This window comes from Mauremys reevesii, linkage group 2 (genome assembly GCF_016161935.1).
Source record: "Mauremys reevesii isolate NIE-2019 linkage group 2, ASM1616193v1, whole genome shotgun sequence".
NCBI classification, from domain to species: Eukaryota; Metazoa; Chordata; order Testudines; family Geoemydidae; genus Mauremys; species Mauremys reevesii.
The window spans coordinates 207,891,737-207,908,801 of record NC_052624.1 but is presented as its reverse complement, the minus strand read 5'-3'; the positions used below and the strand labels follow the sequence as shown (position 1 = coordinate 207,908,801).

The 17,065-nt window shown below is 43.5% G+C and overlaps 1 protein-coding gene across 4 annotated transcripts in view; it reads left to right on the top strand.

The window, feature by feature from the left end:
• The window catches only part of ANKRD29 (ankyrin repeat domain 29), a 40,077-nt gene extending 23,510 nt beyond the window's left edge, over positions 1–16,567 (top strand). For 2 of the 4 annotated variants that reach the window (XM_039521271.1, XM_039521274.1), the window contains exons 5-10: positions 2,035–2,166; positions 5,766–5,864; positions 10,897–10,995; positions 11,760–11,855; positions 12,865–12,963; positions 15,652–16,567. In XM_039521271.1, coding sequence (XP_039377205.1) covers positions 2,035–2,166; positions 5,766–5,864; positions 10,897–10,995; positions 11,760–11,855; positions 12,865–12,963; positions 15,652–15,735 — 609 coding nt within the window. In that variant the 3' untranslated portion in view covers positions 15,736–16,567. The remainder of the gene's footprint in view (positions 1–2,034; positions 2,167–5,765; positions 5,865–10,896; positions 10,996–11,759; positions 11,856–12,864; positions 12,964–15,651) is intronic. The other 2 variants (XM_039521272.1, XM_039521273.1) reach the window with 2 other exon arrangements.
• The last annotated feature ends 498 nt before the right edge of the window (positions 16,568–17,065 follow it).

Genomic DNA, 17,065 nt, shown 5'->3' with positions numbered 1-17,065 from the left:
TTTGGTTACCCCTTCCAGGATGACACCAACAGCCCTTCTAGCCTTGTAGTGTCCAGTCCCTCTCACTGAAGCACTCACAAAACCTTACAAGTTTGCTGCTCCTTTAAAGAGAGAGTATACGGCACCAGCCAGTTAGTTTGGCTGAGGAGTTCACTCTTCAGTTTGAAACACTGCACTGGCATGGCTGTGTAATAAAACAAGATTAAGTGTATTAGCAAAGAACAGCTATTTAATTGATACCAAGTGGAAGTAATTGGGATAGAAATGGTTACAAACAAGCAACAGTAAAAATACGGTTCTAAGACTCAAAGCTAACTTAGAGCCTTTTGTTCCAAGCCGTTTTCTCACCACAGTTCTTCTTCCAGCATGGCTGGCCACTCCTTAGCCAGGGTCCAACACACAGAGCCCAGAGTGCTTCATTTCTCTGTCTCCTCAGGTGAAAAATCCAACATAGCTTTTTCTCTCTCTGCTTTTATCTTTCAAAGTTAATAGTCTTGCTGGAGGAGGCAGGAAGGTTTCCTGGAGATGCAGCTTCCACCCTTGTTCAGTGGGTAAAATGGCCATCCCCCACACAGGTTCTCCTGATGACTTGGTCTACCTTGCATGTAAATGTCATTTGTCCCTCCTTGCTCAGTTCACATTGGAGACACATTCAAGCAGGTGGAACCCACATTCCTTTGTCTAGGACAGTGTGATTTAAGCCCTGGCTGCCAAACACCTTTTAAGAATATATTTCCAGCACATATTAATATTTTTTCATATAGCACCCCTACATGCTCCATGCAGTAATATGAATGACCAGTATATTTCCAGTTCACATATGATACCTTACATGATACATTTTAGTTACAGATTATGACAGTGATTTGGGGTATACTGAGCTCATCAGGCCTAACTGCTACATATGGGGGAGCCCCTTGCCCTCTGAATTGGGGTGGTCTTAGGGTCACAATCACATACTCTTCCAATTTTGCTAAGTCATCCTACCCTCTCTCCCATAACTTCCCAGAGACAGACCTGGTTGCAGCCTCCTCCCCCTCCCTGCTCTTCTGTTGCTGCTGCTGGAACATCCTTACCCTCTGCTTTGGGAACAGCTCTCACCTTCTGCACTGGTAGCTATTTGAGTGGTGATGGGGGATGTCAGACCTGGAATTACCTTTTTTTGGCACGGGCAACAGTGTTTAACAACATGGCAAGCCAGATGTTCTGTTGCTAGTTATTGCTGGTGAAGTCTCTATCCTAGAGGCACTGCAGCTGTTTTCTGTCTCAGATGGCAGTTAAGTTACATGTGAGGGAGCATATCCCTGATTTTGTACGCTGATGTAATGAATGGCATCATGTCTCCCTCTAGTGCTTCACTCAAAGTGCCTATAACAACCTGGGATTGCTGACACCTAGATAAATTACCTTTAGCTGAAGTGGTAGGGACTTGTGCCTGTGGTCTCTGGTCTGAGTGTTGTGTGTGCTTCCACAGTTCAATACACATCTCATCTAGCAGCACAATCCTGTGTCTGACTTCCCCTGCTGCCAGTTCTCAGGCAGGGAACCAGTGAGTGGGAGGCAGGGCATATCAGGAGGTTAGGCTATGGCTAAAGGAGAATTGCAGTTGAGGTGGATCTAGTGGCTGCTAGAACTGAGTTCAGCAGCATGCAACTTAGTTCATTGGATCAGAGGCAGAGTGTTCTGGGAGTAACTGTGTGGGATGGCGTGTTAGATTTGTGAGAAGGACAAACTAGGAGTGGGGAGGGAAGTAAGTTTATATGAGAGGAAGAGGAGAGTCACAGCAGAATTTTCTTGGTTCCCATTCCTCACAAAAGAAACCTCAGGACAAGAATTCTCCTAGTGACAGAGCTAAGGTCTGATTTATGGGGGAAAGACTCAAAGTACAATTTATAACAATTTACTGGCTAGATATTGCATAACTTCTGCGAGCCAGATTTTGAGAGGTAGTTAGCACTTGCTTAGTCTTACAAACCCATTCTGTATAGCACTTGCCTTCTCTTCTTATAGTGCCCATTCTTTGCTTGTTTGCAGGATGGCGGTACCGCTCTGTTAGCAGCTTGTCAGTATGGCCACACACGAGTGGTGGAAACTCTATTGAAGCATGGTGCCAACATACATGATCAACTTTGTGTGAGTTCATTGGAAGTAGATATAAACACCATGGTCAGTGGAACAAACAAAGTGTGAGATTTTACAATTCAGCTACTACAGATGGTCTTAGCGCCAGTGCAGTAGGGCGTTTACCAAAGGTTCTCTCTTTATACATTTTTAATGTAATTGTTTTTAACTGTGTGCTCCTTATCATACTGGGAGAAAAGTACAAAGCCAAGAAAGGTGATTTAGTTGATCTATATTTCAAAGTTAGGTCATCTGAACTACACCACTCAGGGCTGTGAAAAATTTCACTCTCTGCGATGTAATTAAGCCAACCTAAGCCCCAGTGTAGATCCTGCTAGGTCGACGGAAGAATTCTTCTGTTAACCTACCTACCATGTCTCAGAGGTGGATTTACTACAGTAATGGATGAACCCCTTCATTTGCTGTAGTAAATGTCTGTGCTGCAGCAGTGGCGCACTTCTATTGTATACATATCCTTAGGTGTACTGTGGCTAAAAGGGAAACTTTCAAATCTTTGGGCCTGATTCTCCTTGCCCATTGTCATTTTTACAGCTGTTTAAAGTGAGTGTCAAATGCTAGCACGTCAGAATGGTAGTGTTTACACGCCGGAGTAAATAGCTACATAAGGTGCAAGGCAGTGGAGGGTCAGGCATTTAGTTTTTCTTCGTAACATGCGGATATCATTATAGGTAGAACTGCAGTTACATTTTCTTAACAGCTTTACGTGCTGACATTCAGGTAAAGTGAAGATATTGGGGGAATGTACCTCTCTCACCTGATAGTGCTTTGAAAACAAATTAAAATAAATAACTGGTACAAATGACTTGATGGACATAATTTAGCTGGATTTTCAGAGAGCTAGAAGGGGCTGATCAGGGCGTGGATGGATCCCCATCTGATTTACTGTGGTGGAGTTGCATACAAGCTGGGCTATAATAAAACAAAAATGCGTGGCAGATGGTGAAAAGTCACCCTTCCCTAACTCAAGACAACCCAGACATAAAGGAAGTCATCCCCTGTGGGGTTATAATGTTCTCTCAGCTAACTCTACTGGAGCTAACTCCCATGATAGGGAATGCTCCCATGAGGTGCTAAGTGCCTTCATCTCCATTCATTTCACAGCCGTATTTAACATCTTACAGTTTCAGGCCCTAAACACACATTATCCCGTGTGTGACATACCTAGCTATGACTTCCTGTAAAGAAGGGTGTTCCATGTTTGCTGTTGCATAGTGATTACTTTTTTATCCTGAGGGGCCATATTTAGCCATGTTTGTCACTTCCTGGTAAGGAGTGCTAGGTATTTCCACTGAGGTCTAAAATAACATTTGCCACACCCAACGCATGCACTTAGATCTGAAGGCAATAAAGTAACCTTCCCGCCATCTCTCCAGGAACGGAGCAGCATTCTCAGTTGTATTTATAAGCTTGTTTTGATTACCCGTAGCCAATTTTTTAGAAGTTGTGCAATAACACCCTTATGCAGGCAATTAAAAAATTAAAATTAAAAGAGAATTCAGAGGGAAAACAAGTATTAGCTCTGTTTCTTTTGCATGGCGGTGCTGAATTGAGTTTGCAAGGTGGTGGTGGTGTCTGGCTGCCTACTTGATTTGGCAAGCTTCCATGCAAGAGGGAGCTCAAACCCACGGCTGTCAGAGCAATTATTCCAAAAGCATCAGGATTTCACTTTCAGTCTTTAAACTGACTAACCGTTAGCAGTGTGGGGAAGAGAAGGAGTCCTAATTAAAAGGAAACCTTTTTTGCATTGATTGGTGCTGTAATAAAAAGTGGTTTTCAGATTACTAAACATTATTTGTTCTGAAAGAGGAACCTGAACAGAAAGACTCCTGTTGTGTCTGTCTGGTGCACAAAGCCTGCAAAAGGGGCTGAATGCAATTACCCAACCCTGTGCGCCTGCTTACTAGCCAGACACAATCTAGCCTTCAGTGTGCCCAGTAACCCATACATTACTTGTATGTTGGAACAAGTCAGTGTGCAGTCAAATATAATAATCAAATGGCTTGTCCAGATAGCACGTAACTGCATGACAAGCCGTGGTGTGAATCTGTAAACCACCAACTTGCCATGCAGGAACATCCTGTGCGGACGCTGCTAAAGCGCAGTGAAAGTCCCAGAGTGTGGCTTAGCGTATTGCCCTTTCAAGTAGTAGTACTTCAGCTGCACTCCGGGACTTTCACTGCACTCTAGCAATGTCCACATGGGATATTACTGCACAGCAAGCTGTGTGCTGTAGATTCATATTCTGGCTTGCCATGTAAGCAAGCCCTAAAACGCATGAAGTGTAAGAATCCCAGCCAAAGAGAAATATGGGAAATTAAATCCCGTCCATTAGACACCTCTTCTGATTCCCAAGTTCTCAACCCTCTTGGCATCAGGGGCAAACTTTCCAAATCTGGGACCTGAAGCAAGGACCACTGCAACCCACTAATGCTGGATCAAGCCCCAGGTGATTGGAAAAAATAAGGTCTTCTATAGTCTAAGTAGCCCAACTGAGTATAAACAACTGCAGTTAGTCCCAGTGTAGTGATGTGCCACCAACATTTAAGCAAAGGGCTTTTGCTAAAATACTCCCTTTAGCCGGTGATAAACTTAGTGTGCCCAGGGAGCATGCAGTTGCAGAGGGAGGGTGGAGGGGCTTTAGCATCTTATTCATTTGTTTACCCCATTTAAACCAAAACGCTTCCTCTTAACCATAGGGAAGACAAAATTCCCTTAATATGCACTTCACTGGGAACTACACAGGCAGAGACTGCATCATATCTGAACGCCTGTCCCAACACCAATGCAAGTTTCCACTCCTAGCTAGACAAATAAAGCATTACAGCTGATTGAAATTTTGAAACTTTTTTTCATTGGAAAATGGCCTTTTTTCAAAGAAGAACCGAAAAATGTTTGACTTTTGAAAACCTAACACAGAAAATGTTTTGGTTGTTAAAAGCTGAAAACATTTACAATGAAAAAAAAAATTTTTTTGTTGAAAAACCAAAAACTGTCAGTGAAATGTTTTGAAAAATCCCAAATTGTTAATTTCTTTCAAAAGCTTTTAGAGAAAATACCATTTTCCAACCAGGTCCACAAATTACCTTGCTGTGTGTAAGCCACTGGTAAGTGTTTATATTGTAGGTCCTCCTTTTATGGCTGCTTTACAGAGATGAGTCTACTGCAACTGCCAGCCAAAGGAGTTACTCCTTCAGCTCGACTGGTAGAAGTTAGTGCTTTTAGGCCCCAATTCAGCAAAGCGCTTACACAGATGCTTTAAATTAAATAGATGGTTAAGTCCATCCTTCTTTAGCAAAGCACTTAAGAACTTTGCTGCAAAGGGATGGATTTAAGTATGTGCTTAAATGCTTTGGTGACTTGGGGGCCTTAACATGGTAGGCCCTGGGTTCAAATCTCAGCTTTGACCAATGATCACAGACATTACATTTGTATACTTAAGAGGAATGCTGCACACCCAGTCTTGTTTGTTGTGGACTAAATTTAGGATTTCGGTGATGATGAATTTCTTGTGTGTAGCTATTTGTACGTTATTAAGTTGCTTAATGGCACAGAAAGGGAAATACGTTTTGATGTAAATATCTAGTGTTGCTTTACCAATTAAGCTTTATTTATTTTTTACTCAGGATGGCGCTACTGCACTCTTTCTGGCTGCCCAAGGCGGTTATCTGGATGTCATCAGATTATTGTTATCTTCAGGAGCAAAGGTCAACCAGCCAAGGCAGGTAATGTTCAGCATTGCACTACCAAAGCAGAGATGGCATTTAATTAACGTTCTCTTGCTAAAAATATGGTTGGAATTCTCAAAGGCCCTAAGGGAGTTAGTCTTTCAGTTGGAACTGGGCACCTAATGACCTCAGGCCCCTTTGAAATTCCATCTTAAAACACTAGCAGTAAATAGCACTCCACATATCCCCTGCTAAAGTCAACCAGTCTGACTTATGTACTTATTAAAACCCTACCACAACTGTGTCTTTAGTATCAAAGTTAATCTTTGATTAAAAACCTTTGACTCTGAGTTTACTTCATGCTGTCTATATACACATTGTAATAATCAGTTGTAAATTGTAGTTTTAACCTCCTTAAACATTTGGTACCTGTACAACTGCCATCTCTGTTTCCACTTAGTTGCGCTCTAGGTTCTGATGCATAACCACATGCATAACTTTAAGTATGAGAGTAGATCCACTGAAGACAATGGAGCTACTCTCATGCTTTGTTACACAATGTGCTTAGTGCTTTGCTGGATCCGACACTAGTGCTCTGGGGACCTAATCCCACTCCCATTAAAGTCAAGTGGAGTTGATTCAGGCCTCAAGGGAATGCAAACATTTTAAAGTACATCAGGAAGTAAATACAGATGAAAGGTTTCTAACATATCCATAATTTTGCCTCCTTGAATCTGAACACAGTGGGCCTACTTTTCAAAAGAGGGAGTCTTAATAGGTCAGCCAGTTTTTTGCCTTTGGATGCTGAAATCAGCACTTAGATGTAAAATGAGCACTTATATACCTAGCTACCAATTTGAGCATCCAGATGGGGATTTGCACATCCCACTTAGATACCCATATTAGAAAATGGGCCTTCCCAGAATGCTTGATTTTTACATCAAAAAGCCTCACCTAAGGGTTGCTAAACCAGTTCAAATTAGCTAACTACCCTGAATCTTCATCACACTTAACCTGTACATTTAAAAATATTTGGATAATGTTCCCTTCTTGCATTGTTCATGTATGTCTCTGCTAGCTGGCTGAGGTTTACTGGCTTCAGCTGGATAGGAAATCAGGAGAAAATGGGATGAGAGAGCCCTAATACAGTGCAGAATGTAGCACGTGAATAGGCTGTCTAGCTTTTCCTATATTTCCTGACTTCCTACCCAGAAGAGCCAAGCAAGTCACAGCCAGGCAGCAGAGAACTACATGTACTTCTTCAGCAGCTTCTTTGAGGGCTATGGGTGTCTTTTCACTGGAAAAATCTCTGCTGCTACTTAGCACAAGGAAATAGGACCATACATTCATATACCTGTATATCCACATTGAGACCATCCTACTGCTCTCTCTGTAGCCTCCCTCAGCCACCGGACTTATCTTTATAGGTAAGAAGGTTGGCAGGTGTTCTCTGGGCTGATGCTTAAATTACTCCTTGGCTACCTGTGATAATACTGTCTCTCTGGCTTTGTGTAGACTGTGATTTGTTACAAGGTGGTAACTAACACATTCTAGGTATCTAGGACAGTGTATACTTTAATATGAGCTAAACCGGTCAAGTTAAAGCCATGGGAGCAGCCTAGCTTTAACTCGACCGTGTTAAAGTGTACATTGCCTTGTCTAAACTGGACTCTTAGCTAACATGTCAGCTAAGTAAGATGTTCTAACACCTACTAATAACATACTCTTAAACTGTAATCCAGGCTGAGCCTCTCAGATGTATCCTTAGAGACAAGACAATGTGTAACCCATGCCCTAAGTTCCCTGTAAGCTGTGCGGCGGCCGCAGCAGCCTATTTAGCACCATGCAGGCACTCGGGGAACCCACCCAGGGACCTGTCACCTGCCGTGACTGGGGGAAGGGCGCCCCTCCTCCAGCCCCAACCTGCCATGGCCGGGGTGGACCCTCGGCCCCAACTATGCTGCAGCCCAGACCTGCTGCGGACGGGGCGTCCCCACCCCCGCGTGAACCAGAACGGGGCGGCCCGGCCCAAGCCAAGGTCGGACCCAGCCACGGCCAGGATGGCCCAGCCCTGACCGAGCCGCTGCTGGGGTGGCCCAGCCTGAACGTGGGCAACCCAGACCCAGCCGCGGCTGAGATGGCCCTGCCTGAACCCAGCTTCGGCCCTGACCTGTCGCAGCCGGGGCGCCCTCCCTGAACCCGGCCCCGGCCTGGACCTGTGGGTGCCGATCCTGCAGCTCCAGCCCCGGAGCTGCCACAGCAGGAAGAGGCGCCTCTTCCCCTCCACCCCCCCCAGCCCAGGTGCTGCTTTGGGGAGAGAATGCTGGCAGGAGTCCTCTCTCCCCACTGTAGCCACGGAGCACCGTCCTGCTCCCCAAATCCCTCATCCCCAACCCCACCCCAGAGCCCACAGCCAGAGCCCTCATACCCCTGCACTCTGACCCTCTGACCCCGCCCTGAGCCCCCTCCCACACTCTGAACCACTCACCCCCCTCCCCACCACATGAATTTTGTTATATGTCACACAAAATTCATTCTGCACATGGGTGTGAAAAATGAGGGGGAACACTGTGTGCCTGCAGGGTGTGGCGCTCTGTGTACTTCTAATAGCACCTACACAACCTAGAGATTGATGAGTCTGTTACCGCCTTGGTTAAGATCGTACAGTAGAGGCCCTTGCACTACATTTCAGAGATCCCAGATTCGATCCCACCGGCCGACAACCAGGGTCTGTCAGTATTACAGCTACATAGTAATTAAACACCTGCAGCTGGCCTGGGTCAGCTGACTCAGGATCGCTGGGTGGGCTCGGGCTGCAGGGTTGTAAAATTGTGGTGTAGGCATTCGGGCTTTGGCTGGAGTCTGGACTCTGGGACTGTCCCCCACTTACGGGGTCCTAGGGCCCTAGCTCCGGCCCAAGCCCAAACATCTATACAGCAATTTTACAGCCCCACAGCCTGAGCTCCACGATCCTGAGTCAGCTGACCCGGACCCACCACCACTATATTACAGATCTTTTATTCCAGTGTAAATACCCTAGCAGTCTAAACCTAGATTACTGAACCTGGCTGGTAACACACACTGGTGAGCTGTTACACAATTGGGAATGGCTGAAGCGCAGCAGCACCTTGGCAGTGCTTACTATGCTGTGGGGTGGGAATGAAATTGTTTAGCTACAGTGAGCTGGCTCTATGCTACTGATGAGTCCTATATACAAGTGAAATCCTCAGCTGGCTTTTTTAGGGCAGCTTCATGTCTTTTTTGCACCATGGACCTGTGCAAAGGGGACACACGTCAGGGGCCAAGCAGCTGGCCTAATGTGTAAATATTGTACCTATTTGGATGGTACCACTCTCCTCACCCACTGGGGACACCAATCTCGGAGGAAGAAGCTGCAGCTAACAATTTGCTTGTGTACTGTATCCTCCTCTGCCCCAACTTCATTTGTCTTTTGTCATTTTAGCTTGTAAGCTCTTCAGGGCATGCACTGTCTCACATCTGAAGAAGTGAGGGTTGTTTGTTTTTTTTACCCACAAAAGCTTATTCCCAAATAAATCTTTTAGTCTTTAAGGTGCCACCGGACTCCTTGTTGTTTTTGTGGATACAGACTAACACGGCTACCCCCTGATACTTGTCTCCTACTATGTGTTTTAACAGCACCTACCATAATCAGTGCTCTGAGCCTTTCAGCACTACTTCAATATAAATAATAGTGTTATCATTTCCTTCTACTTCTTTTTATTCATATAGGTAAAACCTTAACTTAGCCTCAGCTAAGGAAAAGCTACCAAGTCCCCTGTGCTAAACTTGTCTCATCGTGTTTTGCAATTCTTATATAAGTAGAACCACAAATTGCACAATACATGTTCTATGTGCAGATTTCCCTGTTTTGATGGGACTTGAATTTTTTCCAAACTTTTGCAGCTCCGGACTATGGTGCCATATCCTAGCACTCTCTGCTGGACAAAGTTTAAAAATAATTATGAAACCCTTGAGTTATTGAGGGAGGAAAAAACTGTACATTGGAGATGGACAATTTTTGCCATCCCACTTGTTATGCTTGAGTTATATACTCTGTGTACAAGAGAGCCTTTGCATTTTATTTTTGGATCACAAAGAATTCATTGTGTAAATAGGATGTATACTAGGGTGTGGGCAGCCATTGTAATATCAATGAGAACATTTATGCAGAAGTTATGCAAGAAGGGGAAAAGCTCATTTTTTTATTATTACTGTGTATGGGGCTTTGACTATGAAACCATGATTTCAGGGTGTATCTTGGCTCTTTCTGTGCATCAGAAAAGACAGAAATGTAAAGGCTAGGGATGTACCAATGAGACAAATGTTCTGTCCATTCTACCAAATTTGGTGAAACTGGTTAAACACATGTGCTAAACAGCTACCTGATGTGCACACAGTTGAGAATAAAAAAGATTTAACAATAAAAAGGAAAGTAGGGTTCTATGTATGTAGTGTAAAATGTTCAGCTTGATTATGCATGGGGAATTAGGTTTGATACTTCCACAACAATGGGAGGAGTCTGCCTAACACACTCAGCTCCCAAGTGGTGCTTAAATTAAACCATCTGTGCCTAGTTATGGCAGTGCTCACCAAACTTTTCACAGTTGCGCTCCCCCTTCCTCCTGTCCACCCCCTCCTCTGCATGGAGCCAGGAGCAGGGCCATGGCAACGGGAGTAAGGGAGCTGAGGCTGAGGGCAGGTCTGGGGCTGGGAGCAGAGCCGCAGCCGGGAATGGAGCTGTGGCCCGGGGCTGAGGCTGGGGCCAGGAGCAGTGCCGTGGTTGGGAGTGGAGCTGCAGTCAGGAGCTGGGGCTGCAACAGGCTGGGGGCAGAACAGGGTTGGGTGGCACTTCCTCCCCACCCCCTGTGGAGGCTGCTGTGCCCCCCAACCATTTCTCTATGCCCCCCTAGGAGGGCAAGCCCCACAGTTTGGGGACCACTGTTTTTATGGCAATAAGATTTTATTAAGGAATCCAAGTTCACTCCTTCCAATAACCAGAATCTAGCAGTGAACTGTCAGCGTGCAGTGTCACAAAGTGAAGCCTCTATCAGTCTTGTTTTGCTTGAAGGACGGGACAGCTCCTTTGTGGATAGCATCTCAGATGGGTCACAGCGAGATAGTGAGGGTAATGCTGCTCCGGGGAGCTGATCGAGATGCCACACGGAACGTGAGTAATTTTCACTTTTGGAGTGACTCTTAAAGGGAGACTGCCTCCAAGTTAAAAACATTCTGCATTTTCATAGCAACTGTCATCAGAGTATCTCCACACACTATACATCAATGAATTTAGTCTCAGAACACCCCGGTGAGGTAAGCAAAAAAAATTATGCCTAATGTCCTGTTGGGGAAACTGAGGCAGAGACACATTGCAGTTAGCTGAAGATCACACACACAAATTCTATGGTGGACATGGAAATAGGACTTACATCCTCTGGAATCTTCTAGGGCCCCAAAGCCATCTGCATGAAGGCATTACACCTCTGTGCAAGTTTTGGGATCCCTGTATCCCCTCTCATTGTCAGGCAGTGCAGCTCCAGTGGAGCCAGGATGCCATGAGCTGCCCTTTTCCTCGGTTCCTGGGCCCATCTTTTTGTAGGGGTTCTTTAGTGTAGGGGTAGGGGAACGAAAAGTTCATATAAATTCCCTGTGGTGTTTGAGATGAGTGAGACTGACGATGATGCACATTGTCCCCAGCTTTACCCCTCCTGCATTCTCCCCCCCTGCTCCCCATTCAAAGATCCCTGGACCTGCAGATGGCACACCATGAATTCCAGAGACACATTTAATGATGCTGTGGAGGTGGATATGCAAAGATCATGTATGGAGAGGACTATCCCTACATGGAGTCGGAGGGGACAACCTTCCATTCAGTCAGAGAGCATGTAAAGCTGTCATAATAACTGAACCCTTTTCTTTCTCTCTCCATTAAAGGATGGTACCACCGCTTTACTTAAAGCTGCTAACAAAGGGTATCATGACGTTATAGAGGAATTACTCAAATTCTCTCCTGCACTTGGCCTGTTGAAGGTATGTACTGAAGTATGTTGGTATTGGCATATAGCGTTGGAGAGACAAAAGGCCTGCTTCTCTACTGCCTTCATTGACACCAGTACAAAGCGAGTGTCCTGATTTGATGCTGATTCAAAACCATTTTATAGGTATTTATGACTATGCAAAGGGAAGGCAGTGAAGATCCAGGCCCAGAGAGTGCAAGAAAGACATGAAATCTATATTCTTTTGATTTCAATACTCTTTAAATATGATTAAAACTCTTCTTAAAAATCCTCCATACTAAGCTTTGGGAGGAGGATGCATACTGTGCTGTAGATAGAATTCAGCTTTTTTTTTTTCTGCTATTTTTGTCTGAAATAAATAGATTGATGTTTATGATGCAATTTTAATGCCAAATCCTGGCCTCTGTTGCACTAATGTTACTGAGGGCAGAATTTGGCACAGCAAGTTAGACAGCAAACTAGAATTCTAAGGGTGCTATTCCAGACAAAGCAATTCTGTATTTGATTTAGTTCTCTTTGAATGAATGTAGTGGCTTTGAAAATTACATTGGCTATTTGGGGGCAGATTTTTAAAAGCTGATTTCATGTGCCCATAGATTGCAGGTGCAAACATTACTGGCATAGTTTTGCAGCTATTTTGGGGTGTAACTAATGTCACTTGGAGGTGTTAGTACCCAGATCAACCTTTTGTTGTTTATTTAACATACTTGTAATTCTATTTTTCAATAAACTACAAAAAGAACACTGTTACTTGGTAATGTCAGCCTGACTCTCATTTACACTAACACACCTTGAATTACATTTATACCCACTTTAAAGCCCCTTTACATTGCCAGGAAGGAGACTCATTGTTAAGGCCCTGTGTCTTTAAGTATGATCAGATCACTTTGATGGCCTAATCCCTATAGTGTTGTTTCTCTTTTCCTTATACGCAGGTCTGTTCTTTGCTGCTGTTTCTGTTTTTGTTGTTTTTCCCTATGCACCTGGTACAAATGTTTTAGATGTATGTTTATATTTTCTAGAATGGGACTTCTGCTCTCCATGCAGCTGTTCTGGGTGGCAATGTTAAAGCAGTAGCACTACTTTTGGAAGCAGGAGCAGATCCTTCTCTTAAGAACAAGGTACATTTTGGTGTTTTATCCAGAGTTTGTAAAAACGTACCTGTGAAAACATTAAACATTGTTTCTTCCATGTTACTACTAAACTCATTTTGAACAGCAGCAGTCCGCACTTTTGCATGTTGTCTTAGCAACGTGCCTCAACTCTCATCCAAAGAAATTATTCTCCATGCCCATTCAATCTTTAGTTTCTCTATAACACTGATTACAAGGATGCCAATTAGTGCCACTAAGGATAGCGGTATTAGTGATGTGGACGTTAACCCAAGAAGAATTGGATGGGGACATATGCTCATTCAATATAGATAGACCACCAAAGATTAAATTGTCACAACTTTCCATCATACCAACTCAAACCAGTCAGCTAGAAGTGAAAAGCTCCGTATACCATTACTGCTCCCCTGAGCTATCCAATCTCACTAAATCATAAACTCTGTGTTGGTATGCAAACTATATTTGAGAGAAACTGTGACTAGCTAATGTTCTTGGACAATCATAAATTATGGAGATCTATGTACGAGAACTGGGTTGAGCCACAGGAGTTTGGATCTGAAATTTTGGATTAGAAACAGCAGGTTAAAATCGTATCTTGTTATTTTCAAACTTTATATAGCAGAGTGCTTGAGAAGATTCAGCTTCCTGGGTCTCCCTTTATTAATTACGCTTGGGAGACAGAACAAATCACTCAGATCCCATAACTGCTTACATGAATTCAGCACTTTTCATGTTTGCAAATGAGCTTTTACTTGATTCCATTAAATATTTTACATTATATATTGCATAATTTATGCAAATGTTTCTTCCTCTGTAGTTTGTTTATGAACTATTTGTTGCAAATAGTTTCTCTCAGGTTGGGTTGGTTAGTTGTGATTGGACACGGGTTACATGGTATTGTTTTCTGTTCTCTGATTGAATGAGTGAACATTTCAGAATCAAGTTTCTGGTACAAATATTCTTGTTTATGAATTCATCAACATTTATTTTCTGAGTATTCTCTAACAGTTGCTTAAAATATGCTGTTTCCACGAACACTCCTCCCAGTAAGCTCATTTGCTGAAATACAGAAGAAAAAGGCTGCAAACAGAGGTGGAACAAACTCTGATTTTAAATCAAGAGAATAGTTGCATAAAAAATTTAAGTAGTCAGACTGGTTAATATTGGGAAAGATAGTGATTTTGTAAAGCATTTTAAGATTTACTATATAAGAACTAGGAATCATAATTATCTTGAATAAGGGAAATACAATTTACATATACTATTTCCATCACTTTCCACTAGATGGAAGCAGAGCCAATCTCTTTAAAACAATAGTTTACATTTTATTAGTAGTTCATATTTTGTTTTGATAATATTATCCAAACAAATGTGCCAGATTTTGCAACTACTAACACAGTTATTTGCAGATGATAGAGGGTGATAGAGTCCTTTCCTTGAGCTTTATTCTATAGTTCTTCCCCTCCTCCCATCCGTTGGAAAATATTTGGAAAATAAAATGCTATTTGGTGTAGTTGGGTGGATTTCCAAAACAAGAACATTACTCTGAAGGAATATCTCCTTAATATCTAAATGTTAATTTCTACAGGTCTTATTCCCATCATTTTTGTTTTCAGTGGATATAAAGTAGGAGACAAAAATCTTTGATATCTTGGTCACTAAGAACCTAATACAAAGCCCATTTGCTGCTGGGTTTTTGTTTGTTTTTATTTGTTTTGTTTTGCACACAGTACAAATGTTAGATGCTCATTTACTTCTGTGGGCTTTGGATAATGTCCTAAAGATCTGCCCCTGCTCCCATTGAATTCAATGGCAATATTCTCCTTTGCTTCTATGGGACCATCATAGCGACCCCAAAATCCAGCCCCCGTGCCCAGAGCCTGTCACTGTTCAAATTTCACATAAGCCTTATTTTGAGGACTTGAGTGGAGCTTACATGTTGTGTAGGCCTTGTGTTGACCCCTTTGTACAGGAGAAAATTTCTCCTGGCCTCTCTACACTGTCTAAAATTTGAAATGGTTTTAAAAACTGGTCCACTAAATGATAAAGGAGCCATACAGTAGACCAGGCTTGAGTAACCTGAACAGCTTGTGATGAAGTGGCTTCAAAACAAGCATATGGCAGGATTATAGGAAGTGAACACAAGAAAGAAAGAAATAGTGATTACTCTTTCAGGACTAGATTTTAATTAGCCCTAATAAGGCCACACAGGTAAAGAAGGGGGGCAGGGCAAGTAAGGTGAGTGTGGCCACATTAGAGGTACCCAGAGCACAGCATGTGGGGATGGGGCGTGAACAGGAGCTACATGGCCAGTACTCTTCCCCCTCCCATGAGCAAATGGGTAGAACCACAGCTCTACTGCATGCTAGCCTATGGAGCTGTCCAGACCTGTGGGAGGGAGGGAAATAAGTTGCACCCAAAAAGAAGGGGTGAAGTAATTTATTCCTCTTCAAAGCGTACAGGGAAGGAACTGTGACTGAGTCACAGTCACTGTTGCGTAGGGTTGAGCCTAAAGGTTTATCTTAGCCCATAGTAGCTAGAGTGCAGCCTACATTTAAACACAAATGATTCTTTATTGTGCCCAACGTTTTCTCTAGGACTTTAATGCTTTTAATGTCCATGCTTCCAGGGCTTTAATGCTTCCATGTTTTGGAAATTCTGCCATGCATTTTCTAATCATGCTGTTCCTTGTTTCAGGCAAATGAACTGCCAGCAGAACTAACGCAAAATGAACGCATCCTCCGGCTCCTCCGGGCAAAAGAAAAGCACAGGAAAAGCTAACCCAACCACTGTGTCAGATGTGGTTTGACAGAGAGGAGCCATGTCCACGCTGGCACTAAAGCAAATCTGGTTTTGAAAATGGCATATTGAACCTGTTTGCAGAATTGATTTAGCATGTCCAAGATACCACTCTGTGAATAAGGTCAGCCTTCAACACAGAGCAGGGGTGCACTAAAGCTTCAGTTTTGCACCATTAAATCTAAGAGGAGTTTTTGCCATGGGCTTCAGTGAGAGCAAGATAGGGTCCTAAAGGCCTGTTTGCACCACAACCCTGTCTATACTTGAAAATCCCAGCATTCCCATAAATCCTAAAATGTGTGTACTACACCTTATAGCCACACACAAGTGCTCCAACCATTTCACAGGCATTCCCACTATTGTTATGACTGCACTAGCTGAGATCAAGTCTTAATGCCTCTTTGTGCACCTGTTCAGTTTGAACCATTCAGCTTGTATAGGTGGGAAGCACACATGTTCTAGCTGCACTGGTTCAATTAATCTCCTCAGCACAGTCCCACAAGGCTTCAACGCACCCTTCAGGCTTTGGCAGTTTGGAGACCAGGCTATGTCCACCTTCCTCCCTGCTGCCATTTCATGCAGACCTGAGAGAAAGTGGAGGGGTGTTCATCTGATCTCAGCTGTGCCAAATAACTCCTTCCCTGTTTGCAGCCACGTGTAGGGCAGGGATATAGGACACAAACCAGACTATTTAAATAAAAACTTTAATTAGAACAAGGAATTTTTTATTGGCTAGTAGAAAAATAACCCACAACACAATGGGGAAAAGTTAGGGAGTGCAAACACCACAGCATCTACACACCCACACTAGAAACCTCAGTTACATATGTAATGGACGACCTTACTCTGGAGTTGGCATGGCTCTGAAGTAACTGTTTCATCTGTATCTCATAGGTGCTTGAGACCTGAAAAGGGGACTTAAGTGAAAACATATCCCAGGCTACTCCACCCCCATCCCAAGTAAATCCTAGTTCTCTTGCTTACCAGCACGGGGAGGTAAATAACTTTTGGTTCTCCCCACTATCCTTGAGGATCAGAACATATGCTAGAAGGGTGACTACCTGAGGTGGGGGAGAAGGATTGGAAAAATTGGCTGTGTACCAATGGATACCTCAGAGGGGTGTCCTCCCTCCAGCCCCTGGCCTTGACTGCTCTGTTTGGATTGTAGAGGGAGACACAAGAGAAAAAGTTGCTGTTACTTAAGCAACAACTCATTAAAACGATCCAAAACTTTACAGTTTACCCCAAAAGTTATCAAGCAAATGAGAGCAAACTCGTCTCCTCCTCAGAGTAAACTCTGACCTGTGTAGTA